The sequence below is a fragment of the Lissotriton vulgaris genome, unplaced genomic scaffold (genome assembly GCF_964263255.1).
Source record: "Lissotriton vulgaris unplaced genomic scaffold, aLisVul1.2 SCAFFOLD_1160, whole genome shotgun sequence".
NCBI classification, from domain to species: Eukaryota; Metazoa; Chordata; class Amphibia; order Caudata; family Salamandridae; genus Lissotriton; species Lissotriton vulgaris.
In genome coordinates, this window is record NW_028254497.1 from 531,993 (window position 1) to 556,042 (window position 24,050).

At 44.9% G+C, this 24,050-nt stretch overlaps 1 protein-coding gene across 1 annotated transcript in view; it reads left to right on the forward strand.

Moving 5' to 3' along the window:
- The window catches only part of LOC147659524 (atypical kinase COQ8A, mitochondrial-like), a gene marked incomplete at its 3' end in the record, with an annotated part of 394,993 nt that overhangs the window by 191,882 nt on the left and 179,061 nt on the right, over window positions 1–24,050 (forward strand). Inside the window, exons 4-5 of the mRNA XM_086951674.1 lie at window positions 6,371–6,437; window positions 14,466–14,540. Of these exons, the coding sequence (XP_086807800.1) occupies window positions 6,371–6,437; window positions 14,466–14,540 (142 nt within the window). The remainder of the gene's footprint in view (window positions 1–6,370; window positions 6,438–14,465; window positions 14,541–24,050) is intronic.

Here is a 24,050-nt window from a genome sequence, read left to right on the forward strand (position 1 = left end):
TCCTGCCCCCCCACCCAACCACATTACACTTTTTTGGGGAACCCTTGCAGCAGTTCCTCGTACAAAGGCAAAACACCACCTCAGACCATTGGGTTCTGTCCATTGTAGAACAGGGCTAGTGGCTCGAACTCACTGCTCCGCTCACATACATCTACTCCCCCACACTATCTTCAAACACTCCCTCTCCACAGGAGTAGGTGGACGCACTATTATACAAAGGCGCCATAGAGGGATTGTGCTAAAACAACGCTGAACCAGTTGTAATTTTGTACCCTCATGAAAGACTCATCCCTCAGGCCCATACTCTACCTAAGGCCGCTCAACAAATGCATCATGTCAGAATACTTCAAGCTGGTCACCCTCCAGGACGTCATTCCTTTGTTGCAACAAGGTGACTTCATGACTGCTCTCGACCTGAAGGTCGGCTATTTCCACACCCTGACCCACCTGGCTTATCTCCAGTTCCAGGTAACTGGTCAGCACTTTCAATTTGAGGTCCTGCCTCTAGGGTAACTACAGCTCCCAGTCTCTTTACCAAATGCCTTGCAGTGGTAGTCTCTCCTCTCGGGAGGAGGGACATCCACATATTCCAGGACTTCGACGACTGGCTGATGGTGTGTAGGCAGACAGCAGTTGTTGGCCCACATCACCTGAGATCATCTTCACAATCTCTTGTTCATAATCGAGAGCAAGTCCCACCTCCATCCCCTTCAGGTCGAGCCCTCCCTAGGGGTAATTCAAGACAGTAACTGGGAAGGCTTATCCCAGTTCTGAACAGGTTCAAGCTTTCCTGCTTCTGCTGCCTCTTTTCCAGCCAGGTCATCAGCTAAGAGTCAGGACAGTAATGCGCCTCCTCTTCATGATGGCGTCATGCATCTCCATCGTTCTCCCACGACCTCTTACAAATGCGTCCACTTCAAGAGTGCTTAGCAGCACAGTGGTCAGAAGTGGAGGGTCTCCTGGAGGATCTAGTGTTGATTTGGGCAAGCACTCAAAAGTCTCTGTTGTGGTGGAATAACAACAACCTGTTGCAGGGTAGGCCCTTCTTAGACCTGGTTTCCCAAGTGGCCATCACCATGGACATCTCCCTTCTCTCTCTTCGCCACAAAAATTAACAATATCCTGGAATCCCTCCCACCTCTCATCCCCGCCCAACCCCGTCACCTCTTCTCCTTGTACAGAAGCTCCTTGCCTCCAAGCATTCTCCCTGATCACTACTGAACTTTTTCTGACTACCTTACAATCCGTGAAAAGCGGGGCTCCATCAGATCCAGCTCCTATGAGCAAATTAAAACTGGTCGCCGACATCATCGCCCCGCCATTCAACCAACTAATTAATGCCTCTCTGGCATTAGGCACTATTCCAGATAATTGGAAAAAAGCTACAGTCAGGGCACTGCTTAAAAAACCTCACCTGGACCCAATGGACTTATCCAGCTTTAGAACCATCTCTCTCCTCCCGGCCATCGGAAAAATCGCCGAACGAATTGTAAACTCCCAACTGTCCCTTTTTTAGAAACTAACAATCTTCTGCGCCAATCCCAGACGGGGTTTAGACCTAGACAGGGCACTGATACCGCACTTCTAGCCAAGGTCGAAGAGGCTAGAACCATCATAGACGCAGGAGGATCAGTGGCAGTGATCCTCCTCGACTTAAGTGCCGCCTTCGACACAGTGGATCACTCCATCCTTATCCACCGGCTCAGCTTGGCAGGAGTGTCTGGTACTGCCCTGAGTCAAGAGCCTGGGTATCTGGCTGGCCCAGGAGCTCAATTTTAAAGCCCAGGCCAGGAAAACCTCCTGCATCTGCTTCGGCCTCATCCAAAAAGCGCGAAAGATCCTCCACCTACTCCCCTTCCAATCTAGGAAACTGCTTATTCAGGGTCTGGTGAACTCCAGACTAGATTATGGAAATGCCCTATATCTAGGAGCCCCTGCATCAGTCATAAAAAAACTACAATACGCCCAAAATGCGGCCGCCAGACTCCTTACAGGATCCACGTCCAGATGCTCGGCCAAACCGGCCCTTAAAAGTCTCCACTGGCTCCCGATCAAGGAAAGGGTCCTCTTTAAGACCCTGTGCATTACACATAAGGTAATGCAAGGCAGAGGCCCGCCAATCCTGAAATCCCTCATCAAACCCTACCACCCGAACAGACAACTCAGGTCAGATTCTCTCTCCCTTGCCAGTATCCCAAGAATAAAAAGAGCCCGATCGGGGGGGAGATTGTTTTCCTTTAATGCCCCTAAATTGTGGAACTCTCTTCCACTGTCCATTCGAAGAGAACACAATTTACTCGCTTTCCGCAGGCAATTAAAAACATGTCAAGTCAAGTCAAAAGATTTATATAGCGCGCTACATACCCATAGGGTCTCAAGGCGCTTGAGGAGGGGTGGGGAATTACTTGTCGAATATCCAAGTTTTAAGTTGCTTTCTGAATGCTAGGTGGTTCTGAGTAAGGCGAAGGGGAGTAGGAAGAGAGTTCCAAGTTTTAGCTGCCAGGTAGGAGAAGGATCTGCCTCCCATGGTGGTTTTGTTGATGCGAGGTACAGTGGCAAGAGCTTGGTTGGAGGATCGTAGCTGACGGGAGGGGGTGTAGAAGGACAGTCGTGTGTTGAGGCATTCAGGTCCAAGTTCGTAAAGTGCTTTGTGTGCGTGGGTTAGGAGGCGGAAAGTAATCCTCTTATTTACGGGGAGCCAGTGGAGGTTTTTCAGGTGACCAGAGATGTGTTCTTTACGCGGGATGTCTAGTATGAGCCTGGCTGAAGCGTTCTGGATGCGTTGGAGTTTTTTCTGGAGTTTTGCGGTGGTACCGGCGTAGAGGGTGTTTCCGTAGTCCAGGCGGCTAGTGACCAGTGCGTGGGTGACCGTTTTACGAGTTTCGGTGGGGATCCAGCGAAATGTTTTTTTGAGCATGCGAAGAATGTTGAAACAAGATGATGAAACGGCGTTGACTTGTCTGGTCATCGAGAGTGAGGAGTCCAGGATGACGCCCAGGCTCCGTGCGTGGTCTGTCGGGATGGGTGCTTTTCCAAGGGTCTCTGGCCACCAAGAGTCGTCCCAGGCGGAGGGGGAGGTGCCTAAGATGAGGACTTCTGTTTTGTCGGAGTTCAGTTTTAGACGGCTGTGCTTCATCCACTCGGCTACTTCTTTCATTCCTTTGTGTAAGTTGGTTTTGGCGGTGTTAGGGTCTTTTGTGAGTGAGAGGATCAGTTGAGTGTCGTCAGCGTAGGAGATGATGTTGAGGTTGTGTTGGCGAGCGATGGTCGCAAGGGGGCTCATGTATACGTTGAAGAGGGTGGGGCTGAGAGAAGATCCTTGTGGCACGCCACAAATGACTTTCGTGGCCTCTGACTTGAATGGTGGGAGGCGGACTCTCTGGGTTCTTCCGGTGAGGAACGAGGTGATCCATTCCAGTGCTTTTCCTTGGATTCCGACGTTACTGAGTCGATGTAGAAGGGTGCTGTGGCAGACTGTGTCGAAGGCAGCGGAGAGGTCGAGGAGGATGAGGGCGACTGTGTCTCCGTTGTCCAGTAGAGTTCGAATGTCGTCAGTTGCAGCGATGAGTGCGGTCTCAGTGCTGTGTATGGCTCGGAAGCCGGACTGTGAGGAGTCAAGGGATTTGTTGGTTTCGAGGAAGGCGGCGAGTTGGTTGTTGACAGCTTTCTCGATGACTTTGGCCGGGAATGGAAGAAGTGAGATGGGGCGGTAGTTTTTGAGTTCGGTGGGGTCAGCTGTGGGTTTTTTCAGAAGGGCGCTGAGTTCTGCGTGTTTCCAGCTTTCCGGGAAGGTGGCGGAGTTGAGGGAGCAGTTGATGACATCTCGGAGGTGTGGTGCTATGATGGAGTCTGCTTTGTTGAAGATGTGATGGGGGCATGGGTCAGTTGGGGATCCTGAGTGGATGGAGTTCATCAGGCGGATGGTGTCCTCAGTGGAGATTGGGTTCCAGTCGTTGAGGATGTTCAGGGGGGGTGAAGGTCCTGCAGAAGGTTGGGTGGGTTGGTCTCCGGGTCGGTTGTCGAAGCTGTTGTGGATGTCTGCGATTTTGTTGTGGAAGAAGGAAGCTAGGGAGTCGCAGAGGGCTTGGGAAGGGGTGATGTCGTTGGAGTTGGCTGATGGGTTGGTGAATTCTTTGACGATGTTGAATAGTTCCTTGCTGTTGTGGGCGTTGTTGTCTAGTCGGTCTTTGAATGCGGCTTTCTTGGCAGACCGGATTAGTTGGTGGTGTATGCGGGTGGCGTTTTTGAAGGCACCCCTGGTGCTGGTGTTTGGGTCTTTTTTCCAGGCCTTCTCGAGGGAGCGACAGAGTTTCTTCGATTTCTTAAGATCATCGTTGAACCAGGAGGCGTTTTTGCTGCCTGGTTTGCTTTGACGTTTTTTCAGCGGGGCTAGGATGTCGGCGCTGTTGGATATCCATTGGGTGAGGTTAGTGGCTGCTTGGTCGGGGTTTGAGGAGTGGACGGGAGGGTTTTGAAGAAGCGATGAGGAGATCTGGTTGATGGTGATTTTGTTCCAATTTCTTCGCATGGTGGGTTGAGGATGGTTGTAGATTGTGGACTTATTGTATGTGAAGTGAACGCAGCTGTGGTCCGTCCAGTGGAGAGCTGTGGTGTGACTGAAGGAGACATGTTTGCTGGAAGTGAAGATAGGGTCTAGTGTGTGGCCAGCAATTTGGGTGGGGGTAGTGACCAGTTGTTTGAGTCTGAGGTTGGCAAGATTGTCCAGCAGGGTGGTGGTGCTGCCGTCGTTGCTCTTTTCCAGGTGAAAATTGAGGTCTCCCAATAGAATGTAATCCTCGGAGGGGAGGGCGTGTGGGGTGATAAAGTCAGTGATGTCGTCACTGAATTGTGCACGGGGTCCTGGACGTCGGTAGAGGAGGGTGCCTCTGAGTGTGGTTTTGGGGTCGATGTGGATCTGGAAGTGGAGGTGTTCGGCGTTGGCGAGGTTGGCGTCAGAGCTGGTTGAGATGCGGATGGAGTTCTTATGGACGATAGCGATGCCTCCTCCTGTTTGCTCAGTGCGGTCCTTACGGATGATCTTGTATCCTTCCGGGATGGCAATGGTGATGTCTTGGGCTCTTTCCATAATTGTTTACACCTTCCCTTCCCCCCTCTGGAACAATAGGTTGCATGTCAGCGCTGGGACGCCCTTGGGTAGCTACGCGCTTTAGAAATCCGATTTCAATTTCCTCACAGGGGTAGGGAGGGCACATTTCATATTTTTGGACTGTTCAAGAAATGTGGACAGCCCCTCAACATAACTTTGCCAGCAATTATCTGGAAATACTGGCAGTCCAGCTGGCTTTCAAAGTTTTTTTCTGGCACGTCCATCACAAAATAGTTCTGATCAAATCCGAGAACATGGCTGATATGTAGATCAGTTAGAAACAAGGGTCTGCTTCCAGAGCTGGTGCAGAACATTTGCCTTTCAGTGATTTGTGGCATGCAGTACTGTAGATTAACATATGACCACCCACCTCCCCTGAAGCCATCAGCTGTTGCAGATGCTTTACTTTTCTTTTCAACATTCACTCGCATGGCCATCTTCTGTTACTTCTGTGTTCCTTCTCCATCTTTCCTCACCCGCTGGGCAGGAAAACAGTCTAATAATGGGGCTGAAGACCATGCGCATTACCAGTCGTAGAAGGAATCGCTATACCTCATGACTCGAAAGACTTTGATGAAAGACACGTTTTACGAGTTTAAGCTCAACTCTAAATGGCAGTATGCAGACCTGTGAATCTACAGCACTACATGCCACGACCAGATGCTTATAGGGTAATTAACATTTTCGTTTTGGTTGGTATTTGAACTGCAGCTTTCTCACTGCTCCTCTACATTCTGCAGAGTGCACATATGCACAGCGTAATAAGGTCCCAAATTATATTTTTAAACACTGTCACCTACAGTTTGTTTACAATGATCCACGTCTGTAGAACGAGAGAGCCTAAAACTGATGCCAGCGCACACGGGCGGGGCCTGTAAGTGCCCTTGCTCTGTTACTTCAGTGGTGGTATGAAATTGCGGCAGAGCCTTGTAGCGCCCCCTGTTGACGCTCAGGAGTCGTTGCTGGGAGAATTTCCTAGATCCAGTCTGGCACCTGGGGAATTCTAAAGGTGAGGAATCTTTGGTTCGGTAGAGTATTCACAAGAAATAGTATTACCGAAGGTAAGTAACTTGTTCTTCTTGTCCTTTAAAAAAATTACAAATGGCAGTTACAGAAGATTTTGCCATCAATGTTGTTTAAGAGCACGTGTATCTATAGGAGGGTATGGTTTATTTGACGAAAGTGAATATACACAACATTTATGAAACCTTTAAACTTGCTTTAGTTGAAACTTTCAAACACTTGTACTAATTTGTCTTGCAGCTTAGTGAAAGAGCACGTGAGCGAAAGGTACCCGTCACTCGGATTGGAAGATTAGCTAATTTTGGAGGTAACTTTCTATGCATAGCTCACTTATTTCTTTTAATATTTGTTACCAATGTGCGTTTGTTTACAAAGACCAATTGTGTTCCCTGTGAATGAAAAGACACTTGGCACAAACCTTGTGCTTTTTAGGACATTTGTCGCATATTGAGCTGCAATTTGTCTTCCATTTTAGTGGTTATTGGACTTTTGGTACTACCTTAGTGTGATAGATATAAGTTGTCTGTATGGTTTAAACCGGACAGGCTGTAACTTAAACAGAGCATGCCTACTGCCACGATGGTCCATTTCTGAAAGTACTGAACCCCTTGGCCAACCTTATTTTAACTGCCATGCTTTACTGTGTCCTACAGTATGAGAGCGGTTTTCCCTGTAGTGTTGCTATCTGGATGCAAGTTGAATGCGAGTAGAGTCTGTTATTGTTCCAGATTTAAAATATTATGTCTATACCGCTATGTCCATGTGACTAAGAAATTTAAAATACTCTCTCTGGCTTATTGACATTTTTCGTTGCCCCAATTATTGCACTGGCCGGTCTAAGCATTTAAACATACTTTCATCTACCAATCATGGGACCCTCTTAAGGCTGCCACCCACCGCTTTCCACTGGTCATCATTACGAAGAGCTAATGTTGCTAATGGCCTAACCAGTTTGGGCCCTTTAGGAGCAGGAAGGGTTGTGGTCTGAAACTGTGCCTGAATCACCTATCTGCAAAACATAATGATAGTTACCAGTTACTCTGATACCTTTTTCAGACCATCTCAACATCTTGAAGAAATGTGCTCCTATCACACAACATGCTAATTGATTAACATACTATCCTGAACCCCCATGCAGAAAACCAGTGATGCTACGTGGGCACAGACGCTGCCTTCCTGCCTGATGCATATCCGGTCTGTCATAGAGCAAGCCCATTACTTTCTTGCAGACAGCAACCAAGACCGTCTGCTCTCTACCAAAACCTAGTTCGCTCCCTTCTTTGATACAGATCATGTTTTTATAAGCATTATATAAACCTAACCTGGTAGATCGTTCATTTGGCAAGCACAGCTATCAACCAGCTTACTAGCTATGGCCTGAGGAAAAGCTGACATGAAACATACTTATCCCTCAGCTTACCCGGAGATAAAGTGTGTTAAGCCTAATGCAATGTCAAACTGTTGGCCATATTTATTGTGAATTCTGGCAACCACAAGCATATATACATGAGAAATCTTCATTGTTATTTTTAAAGACTGCTTGGAAGCCAGTTTTAGTGCAGATTAAATAAAACAAAATGATTTGCAGAAATCAATAGTAACAAACAATCCACATTCATACCTCTACTACATGTTATTTTAAAAATATTTAGTATTTTGATTTCCAAACATTTCATAACATTGTGACGGAATAGTCCATTTTCATTTTCACAGTGTGTAGTTATCTTTGTATGTACAGGTGATACGACTATTAGCATGATTGATTTAATGCTGAACTCCTCTCTTTCTTCCGGTACGGTGCCCAGCTCCTTCAAGGAGGCCGTTTTCGTGCCTCTATTGAAGAAGCCTGGTGCCGTCCCGGCGAACTACCGCCCTATCTGCCTCTTGCCCTTCTTCTCCAAAATCCTGGAAGCCCACGCCACCGCCTGTCTCTCACAGTTCTTCGAGAGTTCCAACTTTCTCGAAGCTAACCAGGCCGGCTTCAGACCCGGCCACTCTACAGAGACTGTGATCTTGGCCGTGCTGGATGCCTTGAGAGACGGCGCTGACAAGGGTCAGCCGCTTTCGACACGGTGGACCATAACATCCTTCTCCACCGTGTCGAGCAGGCTGGCATCCAGGGCCTGGCGCTGGCATGGGTCAAATCCTTCCTGACCGGGAGGTCTCAGACCCTCAGCCTGGGCACTTTCAGAGCTCCTAGGGAGCACTCGCCCTGTGGGGTCCCCCAGGGCTCCTCTTTATCCCCTCTTTTCTTTAACCTCCATCTTCGACCCCTTCTTTTTTCTTTGAGGCAGTGGGACGTCACCGTTTTTAACTACGCGGACGACCTGCAACTCATCTTTCCTCTCAATTCCCCCTCTGCTATTCCTAATTTCCAGGCAGCGATGTCCCACATCCTCCAGTGGATGTGTCAAAACCAGCTCAAATTGAACCCCGGAAAGACGGAGCTCCTTCTTCCTGGCAGGAGCTCTACCCACTGGGGTCCGCACTTTTGGCCGGCAGAACTTGGCCCCCCTCCCACCCTCGTGGCCTCGGTGAAGAGTCTCGGGGTCACTATTGACTCCGGCATTTCTCTCGGGCCCCAAGTGGGGACGGTGGTCTCCTCCTGCATGTTCCAGCTGCGCAGGATCAGGAAGGTGGCTTATCTCCTCACTCCTGAAGCCCTTCTGCAAGTTATCATGGCCCTCGTCCTCTCCCGCTTGGATTTTTCGAACTCTTTTACCACGGTCTGCCTAAAACATCTCTCTCCAGACTGCAATCTGTTCAAAATCAAGCGGCGAGATTAGCCCTTGGGATTCCGAAATGGCAATCCACCAAACCCCTTCTCTTTAAACTGCACTGGCTCCATGTCATCTCGAGGGCAGCCTTTAAGATCGGCTGCCTCACCTTTAAATCTTTATCTGGCTCCTGTCCCGCTTTTCTGAAATCCCTCATCAGGCTCTACTGCCCATTACGTAACCTGAGATCTTCTCACCTTCACCTTCTGTCCATCCCCCCTATCAAACTTTGCAGATCTGGAGGCCGGAGATTCGCATTCCTGGCCCCAAAATCTGGAACTCCTTTCCCCTCTCTCTCAAAACCTCTAATTCTCTCATTCTTTTCCGCAAATCCCTAAAAACATGGCTTTTCCCTCAATCCAGCTAAGTCCCTCTGTTCCCTCTGCATCCAACCAGCGCCAGGAAACCCACGGTGTCCGTGCGCTTTACAAGCACCCCTTACAATACAATACAATACAATGGAATTTTCAAATATTCTCTTGAAGCAAAACCCAGTCAAGTTGTTTGATATACCATTCCAAAGAGAAAAAATATATCTTGGATATAAACAAGGTTACAGGGTGTCGGAGCCCTTAATTAGCTTTGATTCTGTAACCCAAGTGCTTTTTCATTGGAATGGTTTAATGCCAATATGTTTAGTCTTGTTCTAAAAATAATATAACATTTGAGGAGAATAAATAGCTTTATGTTGTGTAACCGGAATCGCTGACTGTAAATCAAGGCCTTCAACTAAAAAAAGGAGATGAATCTGATCTTCTATTGAAATTAAAATTAACAAATATTTGCTGATCGTCCCTCCAGCGGTGAGCACATGGAGTCTCACAGTGCTCATGTTGAGTGGAACTTTACAATTCACATTGGCCAGTCGATTGATTATTGTAATGGTGTCCATAATGATGAAAACAAAATGCCTCTTCGTAATTGCCCATTTCAATAAAATAATTATCTAATGAAGAGTAGGTGTTGCTGGTCTGCTGTTTAAACCCATAGTTGCAAAATAACCTGCCATAGCAATGTTATTCAGTGAAATTTGCAGAATGTGGGGTATGTATACCACATTCTATACCACATTCTTTGGCCCCAACATCTGAAATGGAACCTGCTCCAAAAAATAAGTCTGGTTTGTAGTTCCTTACAACATGTTGTGAAGTTCAATGTGGCTGCAGCTGTTGTAGAACAGGAGCCTATGGAGAATACTCCGAAAGTTGTTTTCCATGCACCATTCTCAAAATAATAATCCGCAAATATAAGACCATGATGGATGGATGTGCCCACTACTATGTCAGCAACAGCCGTTCTTTCATATAGATTACTGCTTGCTGGCTTCAGAGGCCACCTTTACTTGTGGAGAAGTGTGGCTCACTGGTTAGAGCAGGCAGACCCTAAAGCAGAGGTCAGACCCGGGACCAGGGTTCAATTCCCGACGCGGCAGGGTCTTGAGCTCAAATGTCCACGAACTCGATAATTCTCGCTTCGGTGCCTGACCTAATCATGGGTTCACACTCTGCAACTCTGGGCATTAAGCTTGCTTAATCTCCATAACGGCCCCCGCGGCGGGATGCCTGGCTTTCACCTTGGGGATGCCCGTTAGGGGCTATCTCACAGGGAAAAGCCAGGACGGGTTCCCAAGGCAAGCGCCGAGATGCCTCCGGGTAGTCGAGCGCTATATAAGAACATACAAAAAAAAAAAAAAAAAAAACTTGACAAATAAAGAAGAAACACTTCTGTGAAGGCAGGTTCAGGAGATCTATTGATAATACAGCCTCTTGAAAGGGAATCTAATCTTTCACTGGTGATTCTTGTGCTGGTGCTGCAGATGCAGTTCATTTTGCAGCCGGTTCCTTCGCTGTGTGCATCAAATCAATCATTATTGGTTGAAACTGGAATCCTAAAGCTAACTTTAAGTTGGAGACTCGGGAGTTCCCCCGATAGGTGTTGCCATCCCAAACTCTGCTGATGTCTTCTTGGGAGTACCTCCAGAATAGGGTAAGGGTGTATTCATGTAATCTGGAGACATTTCTGCATCCGTCGGGGGACACGCTGAACAAAATCTGCCACATAATACTTCTTGATATGTTCAATTAACACCTTCCAGGCTTTTTTAAAATAATAAATGATCAACCAATGGATAGGTGGCAGCTGGGACAACCAATGCCATGCTCTGGGTGGTAAATAGATTTTCTGTCGCCTGACTGCCAGGATGGATGAGAGTGCAGCTAAGTGAGTTTGACCACACATGAAGCAGGCTCCCATAATATTAGCCAAATCTATTTTATGGGTGAGCTCTGCTTGGATATTGAAGAGAATGAAGATGGATGAGTTGAAGTTTAAAAGGGTGAAGAGGGTCGCTAAGTCTGCACCGACATTCGAGGTGGACCATAGGAGGTTGGTAAAGGCAATCATTGCTTAAGTATTTGTCTGATGTAGAAACTTGGGCTGCTAGATTTGCAGATATATTGATCAAGGTCAAGTCATTGGAATGAGCTGAAAACTGAAATTAGACTGAAATGCTTTCTTCAGTGTTGTAATGATAGTCAACATGGAAGACTGTATATTTTAGTCATATAAGGGGGGGTAGGTTGTCAGGAGTGGACTACTATTTAAGCCAAGTTTTCATAGCAATAAAAAAAACTTCAGGCTTGATGTCTGATAGTTAAACAAGTGTTTTGGAGCAGTGCTTGGTATGTAACCGACTTTCATTAGAACCCCATGGAGTGAGCAAGGGGTTTCCAGGCGAGGTTAGGGTGTTAATCTATTCCTGGTGGTGGAGAATCTGAGTTCCGAAGTGGTGTTAACCCTGAAAAGAGACTATACAAAAGGTAAACAACCTTTCCGCCTGTAATCAAGCATTCGGGCAAAGTCTGATATTGCACTCGCTCTCTGCGAAGCACTTCCCATTTGAAAGGCGGCTGGGTTTGAAGGTGAACTTTGGTTAAGACCAAATAAAGTTAAATGTGTAAACACCAGGACTGAAATAGAATAATCAGTTAATGCAGGTTAATGTTTAATTATGAACATCACAAAAACAGGTAGTTCCTTGCGGTGCCACATACTGCTTATGCGTTGTTTGTTTTCTTTAAAAGAAAACAAGGGCAGCTCAATCAGACCTTGGTGAAGGAGAGCATGTTGTGGCATATCATGGGAGGAAATAGCAGATGGCAATGTTATCAATTTCGCAATGGAATCACAAATTAGTGTTCTTACTCCCCTTGTATGCCTTATTCAAAATGTTAATTATTCAGCCTTCTCCCGTGACACCACAAAAACGCATGAATCACCAGTCTCCTGGATCATTTGTGTATTCCATTGCAGTTCCTGCTTCGTGTTGGGTCTACATCCGCCTACTCTCCTGGATTTCGATCTCCAAAAAAAGAGCCACATCAGTCATCAATTTGGCCCCTCCACCCAAAGTCTTGACACAACTTTTTAAATGTGCTCTTTTTTCTAAGTATCACTCCACTCCTGCCAAGGTTGACCACCTATTATCTTGAAAAGTACGACTCCCGACCATCTTTTTCAACAGCCTATCACTTTCAAATCGTACTCTGGAAGAAATATCCACTTTGCTTTAAACATTTTTTTTATATAGTCCTAGGTGTATAAGACACCACAAAAAAGGCAAAGCCCCACAATTATAAGTTGTTTGGTACATCTGTCTATCCCTAGAGGATGTTTTGAGGGTAACTGTGTTGAAAATATTTTTAAGGAGACACACAATAACTCTTCTGGATTTAGGCACTTTACCTCTGTCAGTACCGTATTTTCTGGCATATAAGACGACTGGGCGTATAAGACGACCCCCTACTTTTCCTTTTAAAATATAGGGTTTGGGCTATATTCGCTTGCTTATAAAATGACCCCGGCGTATAAGACGACCCCCAACTTTTGAAAAGATTTTCAAGGGTTAAAAAGTCGTCTTATACGTCAGAAAATACGGTAGGAGCATTGAGATCACTGGTAGCAAATGGTGGGCTGATTTATTACATTGGACTGTGTTAAATTAAGCGGGTCATCCGTGCATGTGCTTTAAATGGGAAATTGACCAAATAAGGTCCCCTGATTAAAGTTAGCCAGTTCAAGAAAATGTGTTAGGACTTGAAAATAGGAAACACAGGCCAGAAAACAAATGCTATGCATAACATGGTTTGACTTTATATCATTGTGGGATCCTTTCACTGGCTACCAAACATTTTATAATTGTTAAAATATAAATGCTGCTATGGAGAACTAGAGTGTTTATGCACAGTGAATCTATTATGCCATAACAGAGGTCAGTTATTTTGTTTTGAGGACTGGTGTAGTTTAGGGTAATTCTTTTTTTCCAAAGTAATTAAGGGTTAAAGAGATGGGAATGTGAATTGACTTGGACGCGTTACTGGAGATTATAATGTTAGACTTTGAAATGAGCCCTTTGATATCAGGGGTGGCTCCATTAACGAAAAAAAGTTTGTGATACGGCTATGTATATTTTCCAAGGTGAAGCCAGACGTGTGCAGTTAGTAGTTGGAAAGCCCAATCATTGTCCCTGTTGTGTAGTAGTGTCACCGTGAGAGAAATATTAGTGACAACTAATTAGAAAACCTACATAATCTGTTACAGTTCTTTAAGAAACATGCTACTTGTAAATAATTTAAAACAAGTATTTAAAGTATTGTCAGTGCAAGGTACAAAAGTACAGAGGGCTGTCAACACATGCACAATAAAAAAATTCTCTTCGGACATTTTCGGTGAAACTAAATGCAAACTGTACATTGAGAGGTGATTGAGCAACTGCCCAGACTATTGAGTCAAATCATAAGATTAACATTTGTGCTGGGGCACAAAGTTCACATTCAGTGGTCTGTATGGTGAATCCGTTTAACTAACTCCAGGCCTCTAACATGGGAGTGGAACCCAAACTTTGAGACCTCGATCTGCAAATATAAGCTCATAAGGGTGTCCACAGGTTGACATATTTTTCATGTCTCTCACCATAGCTGTTACTTAATTTCTCTGCACATAGATCATCTGCAATTTTGACCACCGTACACAAATCTTGTAGTGCCATAAAAAAATACAATAACATCCGTTGTGAACCCCGCACCCATTATATCTAATATCATGGAGGCTCTCTCTACGCATGTTTTTATGTGTACAAGATCACCATGCACCGTTCTGCCTTAAATCAGAAAGGGGTGACGTACAAACCTATGGTGATTTTATTGGAATTTTCTTTTTGCTATGGACATAGACACATAGTTTATAGATGTTCAAAACCACCCAGTAGCACAAAACAACTTCTGGAATCTATAGCCTTATTTCCTCCTTCCAACTCTCCCTGAAACTCTTTGCAAGGCTTACTCAAGTTTACCCACAACTTATATGGATTCTACTTTCCCTCCTACAGGTTAGTTACATATTATGCTTTGATTCCTTCTGGGTAACCTTTTGTATGTTGATCACAAAAAAACTGAACAGTGCAGGAGAAGATCATTGAGGGCCCCAGTCCTTCAGTTAGAGCATGTGTGATAAGACAATGAATTGCCTAATGTGTCTTTTCCGTTCTGTTTTTTTTTTAGGTCTTGCTGTTGGGCTAGGTATTGGGGCATTAGCAGAAGTTGCAAAGAAAAGCCTTCGGTCAGATGACTCTAAAGGTTAGTGAAAAGTGATGATGTGCTGAAATAATTTGGACCTTTGACATGAGGGGAAAGAAGCATATTTTTAAAACCATTTACATTGTTTAATTATTTTTTACCATCTTTTTTTCTGTGAAATTATACAGTCTAATAGCAGGAAAGTATACAGTGTATGTGCATGTTGTGATTATTGTGGATGTAGGGGTAACGTTTGTTTCATTTCATCCCTTCGTGCTCACATGCACCCTTCTTCCCACCGATGGCAGTCAGTAGGTGGCCACATCATTCCCAAAGCACCCTAGACTTACCTGAGTGGCTGTAAAGAAAGAATACTGTAGTGTTTGTCATTCCCAGTCAGATGAGCTGCTAAAAGAATTCCTAGGAGCTTTGTGACGTTTTCTGGGCATGCCTTTGAGACTTGATATCATACCCACTCCAGAGAAGATAATGTGATTAGTGGTTTAGTAAAATCTTAGTTCATTTTACTTGAAGGGTTTCCACTATCCCTTTTATGGGTGAAGTTACTTTTCCATTTGTACTTCTATCAATTATTGACTAAACAGGCAAAGTGATTCACCATGCTCACTTCCACTTGGATACTTGTAAAGTGTGCACCTCTTTCTTTTTTGGGTCACATTCTTGCTTTTGGAGTGTTTGCAGGAGTGCAGGCAGTTACTTGGATTTGCATGGTTTTTGCTTTCTACATAATTTGAAACTTAAAGGGCTTAACTTCCTGTGACTGATATTTCCAAACACTTTGTACTGTTTTGCATCACCCTTGATAGGCACTGATTGAGGCGGATTATTAATTAGAGAGATCTTTCCTGCTGAAATACCCATCCCGCTTTTAGATAATGGAGAAAAGTAATGGGCACGGCCATTGGAGGGTCTTGTAACATTCATGCCAGAAAGCCCACATCCCTTGTTCTCCATACCATACGCTGTAGACTTGGAAGGTGCTGCATCTTCTCTGAACCACTTGCCTTTTGGCAAGTTACTCAAGACGTTCATTCTTGCCAAGCTTTCTAATTATTGCCAAAATGTATGCCTTTCTATTGATATTATAATGACATGATATCCTTTCTTGTGTTTTTACATAGACTGCCTCCTTGTATACAGCGTGAGAATGAACTATAAGCTATGTTTTAAAAAAAAATTGTTCATGGTTCATTGAAACCAGCCTCATACCGGGGCCCTTTGTTGGTGTCTCAGTACCTTGGAGGCTTTGACCAGTTCCTGCCCAATCACCAAAAAGTTCCTAGTTCTTCAATCCCAATTAGTACAATGTCTCACTAACCGCTTATCTGGCTTTCCAGAGGTGCCTCTTTGGTGAACTCTGTCTTCACGCACATGCCATGTCTTTCGTGAACTTTTTGCATCTCTGTTCTATCCTGGTTTCATCCAGCTTTCTAGCCCTCCTGTTTTTTCCCCAAGATTGTCTGCAAAAGGTAAGTGAACCCTTTATTCCCCAAACTGTTCCAGTGCTATGGATCTGGATCAGGGGTTTAGAATTTGCTTCCAAAGGTGTCCCTGGTTTGTGTTTTCAAGGCAGGTGATGTAGCGAAATAGCCTTGTCTATCCTCTTTCAGGAATCACCAGCTGGTCTTAAGGGCTGTAAGGAGTGGGATGTGGTGTAGTTGTATACTTAGGTGATGTACCGTGTTTGTAATTTATGCTATAGGTGGTGGTGATGTATGTTCCGTTGTGGTCTATGGAGTTAGTGATGCTTAGTGTAGTGTCAGCCGTATGTAGGTGGTGGAATAGGAGATGGTCACAGGTGCAGGTTGTGGTTTGTGAATCACAGGAGGAAGAAGCATCCTACACTAATTCAGCATGGTGGATGGCGACTAACCACTGTTAGCTGATCCTAATCCTTTTGAGCATATGAATAGGCTAATTGAAAGAGAGGGACAAACCTATGATGTTTGATGGTGCTTTTGGGAATGAGAAAAGAATCTAGGGTTCACATGATGGTGGTAGTGAACGTGCTGCAGCGAGTGGGTGATGGTGTAGTCTGATGAGTGTAAGCGTAGTTGATGCAGGGGTTGAAGTTGGTGGGTCTGTATTTAAGAGGCCATGCCTTGCATTTCTGTTAGATTTTGGATCTGCATCTTTAAATTACTCTTTCTACAGTAAGTTAGTCCTTATCGTTGTTATTGTAGCCACCTTTTTTTTTTTTACAAGGCTAGCTCCTTGTTAGAAATTGGGTTTCTGGTACGCAGAGGTATGCACCCTGTCCAAGTAGGAACCGCAATCCTAGTCAGGGTAAGCGTAGTACACACTAAACATTTACCTGTGCTCACCCTCTGGTAGCTTGGCAGAGCAGTCAGTTTAAACTAAAGAGGAAATGTGTAAAGTATTTGTGTGTACGCACGTGCACGCCTACACTAACACAATAAAAACACCACAAAAGTACTCCACACTATTTTACTTACAATGCTTTAGTCAAAATTTATCTGAGTAAAACAAGACCAAAACAACAAAAATCCAACATACACAAGTCAAGATATGAATTTTGCAAGATTAACTCAAAATGCAGTGCTTAGACTCATGCAGCAGTGGTGACTTGGAGGCGCTGTGTTGGCAAAGTCGGGCTGCGTTGTAAGGAGACTACAGCTTTGGTGCAGGCAGCGTCGATATCTCCGAGAATGAGCAAGTTCCAAATGACGCCGGTGTCATTGCGTTGGTTTCTTGGGTTGAAGTACCAAACAATCCTTCTGAGGACAGGATTTGGCACCACTTGACACAGCAGGACTCACAGCAGAGGACCCCAGGTGCTGGTAGCAAGATGAAGGTGTAGTCTTTGATATCCCCAAGACGTCTGAAACAGAAGGAAAGCCCAACAAGCCCTTGGAGAACCTGTAGAAGAGGAAGATCATGTATATCCGTTTTCTGGGCCTAGACTTCAATCCGGCATGGGCTAACCAGGACAATGGAGGTGCCTGTAGGTTATGTAATTACAAACACGAATCATAGCTGCACCTCCTTTGCTGTTGCCCTGCTATGATCAAAGAAAGGAGAGTTTTACTCAGGCAGACATTTCAGAGACAATGAGTCCAGTCTGGCATAGAGCCATCAGCAGTATGTTTCTCACAATCTGAGATCTCAACCCTCGCCCGTTGCGGCAGATTTGTAAAAAAGCTTAGTGACACTATATACTCTCATCCTGAACCCTTGCAACACCGGCACAGTGTCCAGAAACTTATAACTGACTACTACACGAAGAAAATGGGAGTCCAATAGCCCCGCCTGTTGCACCTGGGAAAGACTCAAGCACCTGAGAAAGGCCCATGTGTAAATTTGCTGTTGCCCCCCCATGTGATCCCAATGACAGGCCCTCCAGTCCCTCTTGGCAACCAGTCATCTTTTAAAGACTGTATTCACTATCAAGCTTAGATGTCATAAAACTAGAAAACATTAATGCACTTTAATTTTTCTTCTGAAATTAGGGTATCTAGCAGGCACTAGCACTTTATACTGCTCCTCAAGATGGCCGCCTGGTAGGAGCGCCGGTCCGGAGCTCCGGAGCTCCGGTGTGCTTGGGATCCAGTTCTTGGAATTATCCCTGTTAGCACGCACCACCCTCGGCAAAAACTAACGTAACTGATTGAAACGTGTAACTGTAACTGAACGTGAACATCGCAGGAGTGATCGAACTATCGCGGCAAAACAAGTGCATGCAGAGTGGACGGCTGGAGCGCCTGCAGCCTCGGCGGAGCCCAGGTCGACTGGACTGGAGCTGTGGCGTGTCACCGGAGGGGCCCGACACGCCTGGAGATCGCCGTCACTTGCATTGAACCTGGCGGATAAATTGGTGACCCCTGCAGCCCGCCGGAGCCCAGGACGGTTGGAGCTGAGTTGTGCCCGACCCGCCTCAGATAGTCGTCGGATCCATTGGGGACGCCTGGGAGGATCCTGTCGGGCGGCTGCACTCCTCTGCCCTCTTGGATGCGGAGGTGCCCTGCCTGCGGACAACGGATCGGTGTAGCGGGGGACGGGTGAACGGGGGCTGGCGCTGGCTGAGCCGGCGCGGGTGAACGAGCGCTCCCCCCCTCTCGAATTCTCCGGTGTGCCCAACCGACCAGTGTCACGGGGGACGGGAGGACGGGGGTCGGCGCTGGCTGAGCCGGCGCGGGTGAACGAGCGCTCCCCCCTCCCCCCCCCCCCCCCCCCCCCAAGGATTCTTTCAGAGCAGAGCGGTCGGCGTCTGGAGCGGCTCCGGTGTGCCCTGTGGTGTGTCCTCAGTGGTGCTTCGACGGAAGGCCTCCCCCCCCCCGCCGTCCAGTGGTTCGGTGAGTACGGAACGGGGGGCATCTGGAACGGCTCCGGTGTACCATTGCCTGGATGTTTGGGGCGGCATTTTGGCGGGAGGCTTCCCCCCTCCCCCCTCGCAGTGCCGGTATGCCCTGTTTGCCTGTGTGTTGGGGGCAACCACCGCGCAACTAGGGAGAAGCCTGATGTGAGCAGCAGCGTCAGTGGTGACTTGTGAGGTGACTGCACACAGAACTGTTTACCCAAATACCCATGCAGGTTTTCTCATTCTCTGCCTGGAATACAGCACACAAAACTATTTGAACAGCTTCAGGGGCGACTCGAAGGGCAACTACTCGCAATCCCATCATCTTGGGCACTCATGCAGGTTTTCTTTTTTTTTTTTTTTTTTTTGCGCTTTGCCCGGAATTGTGAACTGATGTCTTTGTGTGACTGGTGTTCTTGCGGGCTTTTCACTCTCCATTGGCTAATAGGGCTGGGGCCATGAGTCGCCCCCCTGCCCACCAGATGACCATGAAGCTACATACCAACGCGGTCAGGGAGCAGCAAAACAGAGATAAGCCACCATCTAGCAGCATAGAAGCTGAACTCTGCTCTCCCCCTCAACTAACATGGAAGATGGACTAACTCGACATTCCCAGAGTAGAAAGGGAAACCAAACTCTGTAATCCCTACAATTTGGCTGCCATCTTAGACTGGCTTCTCTCTCTCTCTGTGTCGGCCATCTTGGTCTAGTCTTTTTCACTACTTGAACACACCCTAAGAAAGCCTCTTTAGGCTAATATTAATTAGCGAATGTCTGCCATTATTGCAGTTTCATACCTCCACTTGCTTTAATGCGCCGATCATTAGCTCATATAGCACCCTAAGAAATGGCCTCTTTAGACTATTATTAATTAACGAGTGTCTGCCTTTTATTGCAGTATTATACTTCTACTTGTTAATAATGCACCGATCGTTAGCTCATATAGCACCCTAAGAAATGGCCTTTTTAGACTATTATCAACTAGCGAATGTATGCCTTTTATTGCAGTATTATACTTCTACTTGTTTTATAATGCACCGATCGTTAGCTCATATAGAACCCTAAGAAATGGCCTCCTTAGACTATTATCAACTAGCGAATGTATGCCTTTTATTGCAGTATTATACTTTTACTTGTTTTTAATGCACCGATCGTTAGCTCATATTGCACCCGATGCATGACTTACTTTATTTATTTTATTTATTTATTTTGAAAGTTTTATATTGATTGTACTATTTGCTCCTTCTGATCTACCTGTCAGACTATGTACTGTTTGCTCATTTGATTTACCTGTCTGACTCTGCCCCTTCATGTACCCCTTCTGTGTAAAGCGCTCTGATATCCGCAAGGATCTTGTCCGCGCTATATAAAACTTTCAAAATAAAAAATAAATCATGTTTTATGAGGTGAAATCTATTTCTCTTAATTGAAGTAGAGTACATCTTTGTTAAAGTGGTTAACGTGAAAATCAATGGCGGGATAAATTGGATCTATATGCTGGTGTGAATTAATTTGCTCGCTTTTAAAGTTTTTATCCTTTTGTAATGTTTTTAAGTAACTGATACAAATAAAGAATGCTACATATATTGTGTAATAGCAGTGAGTTATTTGTAGTGAGTTTCTCTCGTCCCTTCTTTTTGGCTGAACCTATCAAGGTAACTCTAGTCTATTTCTGTCATTACTTTGTATTCCTTCGTGTGCTGCTGCATTCTCTGCCTCTGGACATTCAAGAGGCATGAGCAATGATATTCTGTACAAGTTAACATTAGTAGACTTATGCTTGGGCTGTCATCTTACCTCTTGAACTTGTGCATCCTCTAGTACTGTTAACCCAACGTCCTCAAAAACTATGCTTTTCATTTTTCCATGCTACAGGTTTTCATTTTATTTCTCTTTTAAATCCTGACACGCTTTTGGCATTCATTCTCATTAACTAGAAACTGCCTGGCTGCGCTGTCTGTAGAGGGCTCATCTCTGGCTTTGCTCCATCTCGTCCGTCCCAGTTTGTCCTATTGACCTGCTCTTTGGATCCCCTTTAAAATTGCTGCTTTTTGTTTTTGGGGAGTTTTTTCGCCCACATACCAGATACCGCTCCAGTACTTCTACCGCCATTGTCCGATCACTATTGGGACTCCTGTTGAATTGCCAGACGTTTCTTACCCGCGCTCCTATCACTGGATTGATTCCACTTTAGTGGCACCATGCCCTTTTTATTCTTGCCCCCATGTCGAATCCCCCTTCAGGGACTGCCCGCTGACCTGCTTTGACAATTTTCTTTTACGCGCTTCTTAACCTGGATATTTTCTAGTTTCCACTGTGTTTTTGGCTGTTCCAAGTACTGCCTTTGTTTCAGATCCTGCTCTCGCCTACTAGCGCATTTGATTCATGGCCCCTGGTGCGCCATATTGGGCTTACTTCTCAGTTCAATTTACTCTCAACTGGATTCAGATTCAATGACTCGCCACATTGCCCACCTCCACATATGAACCTCATTTTCTTTTGAGAGGAATTTTGTCCCCAAGAATCCTGTGTGCCTTTATGGTCATCACCTCCCTTGAGAACATTTGCATAAGGTTTCAGTATTTATTACCCCAAGTGACTTAAGATGCATTGACTCCTGTGTGTGCTCATTTCATTGTTTTTGTCCTGATTGTGACCCTATAAACTGTGGTCCCTATTTTCAAAGGAAGAATCACTCATGTACAATAATCATACTCTAAATAGGTAGTATGTCTTTTGTCCAGCCAGACAAGAATTTATTTTACATATATATAAGATTGACTTGTTAGAAACAATTGATGACAAGTGGGCACAGCCGTGACCCATGAAACAATGAGACTAAACAACAAAACACAGAATGGCCAAAGGGCAAGGTGAAATAAGTCTGTACACTCCTATTTGAAAATTTTGACAGACTTAAATCATTCTTTTATACACCATTGCACATTACAATATTGTATAATCATATTGCATATGGCGTTTTTTGTGTCGACTACGTTTTCCATTAGATACTGGGCATCATCTTCAGGACAACTTAATAATTCATTGTTGTCTTTAAGAATTTACAATTGCACTATTCCTTTATCGTATTACTGTACATATAAATGACACAGGGAAGGAAAGTGGGGAAGGAAACAAAAAAGAACATAGATTGATAAACATTAATGTTGCTAGGCATGTAAAAATCGGTGACTGTCGTGGGTTTAAAATCGGCGAATTGTGTAACAAGTGAGTGAAAACGACGAATGACGTGACTGAGTGCTTTTGTGCGCAGGCAGAGAGGTGAGTCCACTCTTTTCAGATCATATCCATTATTGGAAAGGAAGACCCGGTAAAAGGGCACTGTGATACCATGGAGGGAGAACCACGTTCAATGCTGATTATTACACATGTCGGAGAATTACCCATGAAAACTGCGCAGTGACCGGTATTGTAACGCGGAGGAGAGAGCACATATTGAAGATTCATGCATTGAATCAAGGCAACTAGAGTCTTATGTCGTAACGTGAGCACTCATAATTACGGCGCAGTGGTCGGTGTAATGAAACATTGGGCGGGAGCACAGTAAAAAGGGGTTCATGCATTATTTCGGGCAGACAAGAAGAGATTAATGCTTATTATAAACTTGTGGAGGGATTGCTTATAAAAAACGGCGCAGTGATCAGTATGGTAACGTGGAGGAAAGAATACATATGAACCTCATTTTCTTTTGAGAGGAATTTTGTCCCCAAGAATCCTGTGTGCCTTTATGATCATCACCTCCCTTGAACATTTGCATAAGGTTTCAGTATTTATAAACAGTGGAGCAGTTGAAAAGCCATTAATGTACGCGACTACACAATATTTTGGAATAGCATTATAATTCAGAACCTAACAAATTTATTCAGTTAGACTTCATAAATATTTGCATGCTCTGCAAATATTTTGTGCATAGTATGTCACCCTATTTCTTGATTGACAACTCTTTTTGGCTGTTACGTCATTCACCAGCACAGAGTGGTGTCACTTCTCACCAGAGCACGTTTAAGTTTATTTGTTTATTCTTTAAATATTGACTCTTGTCTATTGATACACTATCATAAAACTTGTCCATTGATTTATGATCGTCTCCATAGTCTTTATTGTAGCTCTTGAATCATTTGTTTTGTGACATATTGATTATATCACACAGTGTTTTCATTATCCTGTAAAATGATGCTGTAATGGAAACAGTTATAAAAACAAGCACGTTTGCCCACCCAGGGTCTATTGGCTGCTCCTGTGGTTATTTTGTTATTTGCTTCATGTTTCTAGGATCTTAGCGTTTTGTAGTCCCATCATGCTATGGGCCCCTTGCAGGGCTGCCATCTCACTCCATGTCCGAAGTAAACAATGTTTGAAGCCCAGAACGTTGTTACAAATAGTTACCTGGTCTGGTGGTCCTGTTGGTTCAGTGGCACTGTGTCAATACACAACTCCCAACACACAAGGTTATCAAATGAAAGCTCAGAACTGGTAATTCTGCCCTGCTGATGTGTAGCTGGGTGACATCTCTAGTATTTCTGTATTTTCCCCCTCTTTAGGGTAATCTTTCTCCTTTCAAAGCAGGAGACCTGCCTTGCTGCCTTGTCAGCTCCATCAATACCTTAGGATTGGAACGATGCACAATTGGGTCCACCTCCTGATCGTCTCAATTCTGCCTGCTATTATAGCTCAGAATCTCGATATGATCAAGCGAGGGAAGGATAGGAAGGGAACAGCGGGGAAGGAGATCTGGGAAAAAACACTTAATTAGTACCATACCAACTCCTAAGACTGATAACTTAACAGTGTATCATCCTAATCCTCCTATTTCTCCCCTGTACCTGTAAAAGAATACAAAAGAACCAATCTTCCAAGAATCGCTGGAATCCCTGGAAAATGTTGGGAACATATCCTTTGTTCCAAGTCAGTATGCAGCTATCGATAATATCAGTGGATCTAACCAACAAAAGACAGGATATTACCTCAAGTTCTATACAAATGTTTCAGACAATACTTTGTTACCCCTAATTACCCACCAATTCATATGCCTGTCCTTCATCACAGGGGATGGAACCATCACTCCTTCGAAGATCCCCTGTTAGCAACAAGGCACGAAACAACATTGAATAAGAAAACGTAATATGATAAGCTCTTGTCTCTTTAAACAGAGGTAATGACTGATTATGCCACAATCTGAATCTACAAACAATTCTACGCGTTTGTTAAGA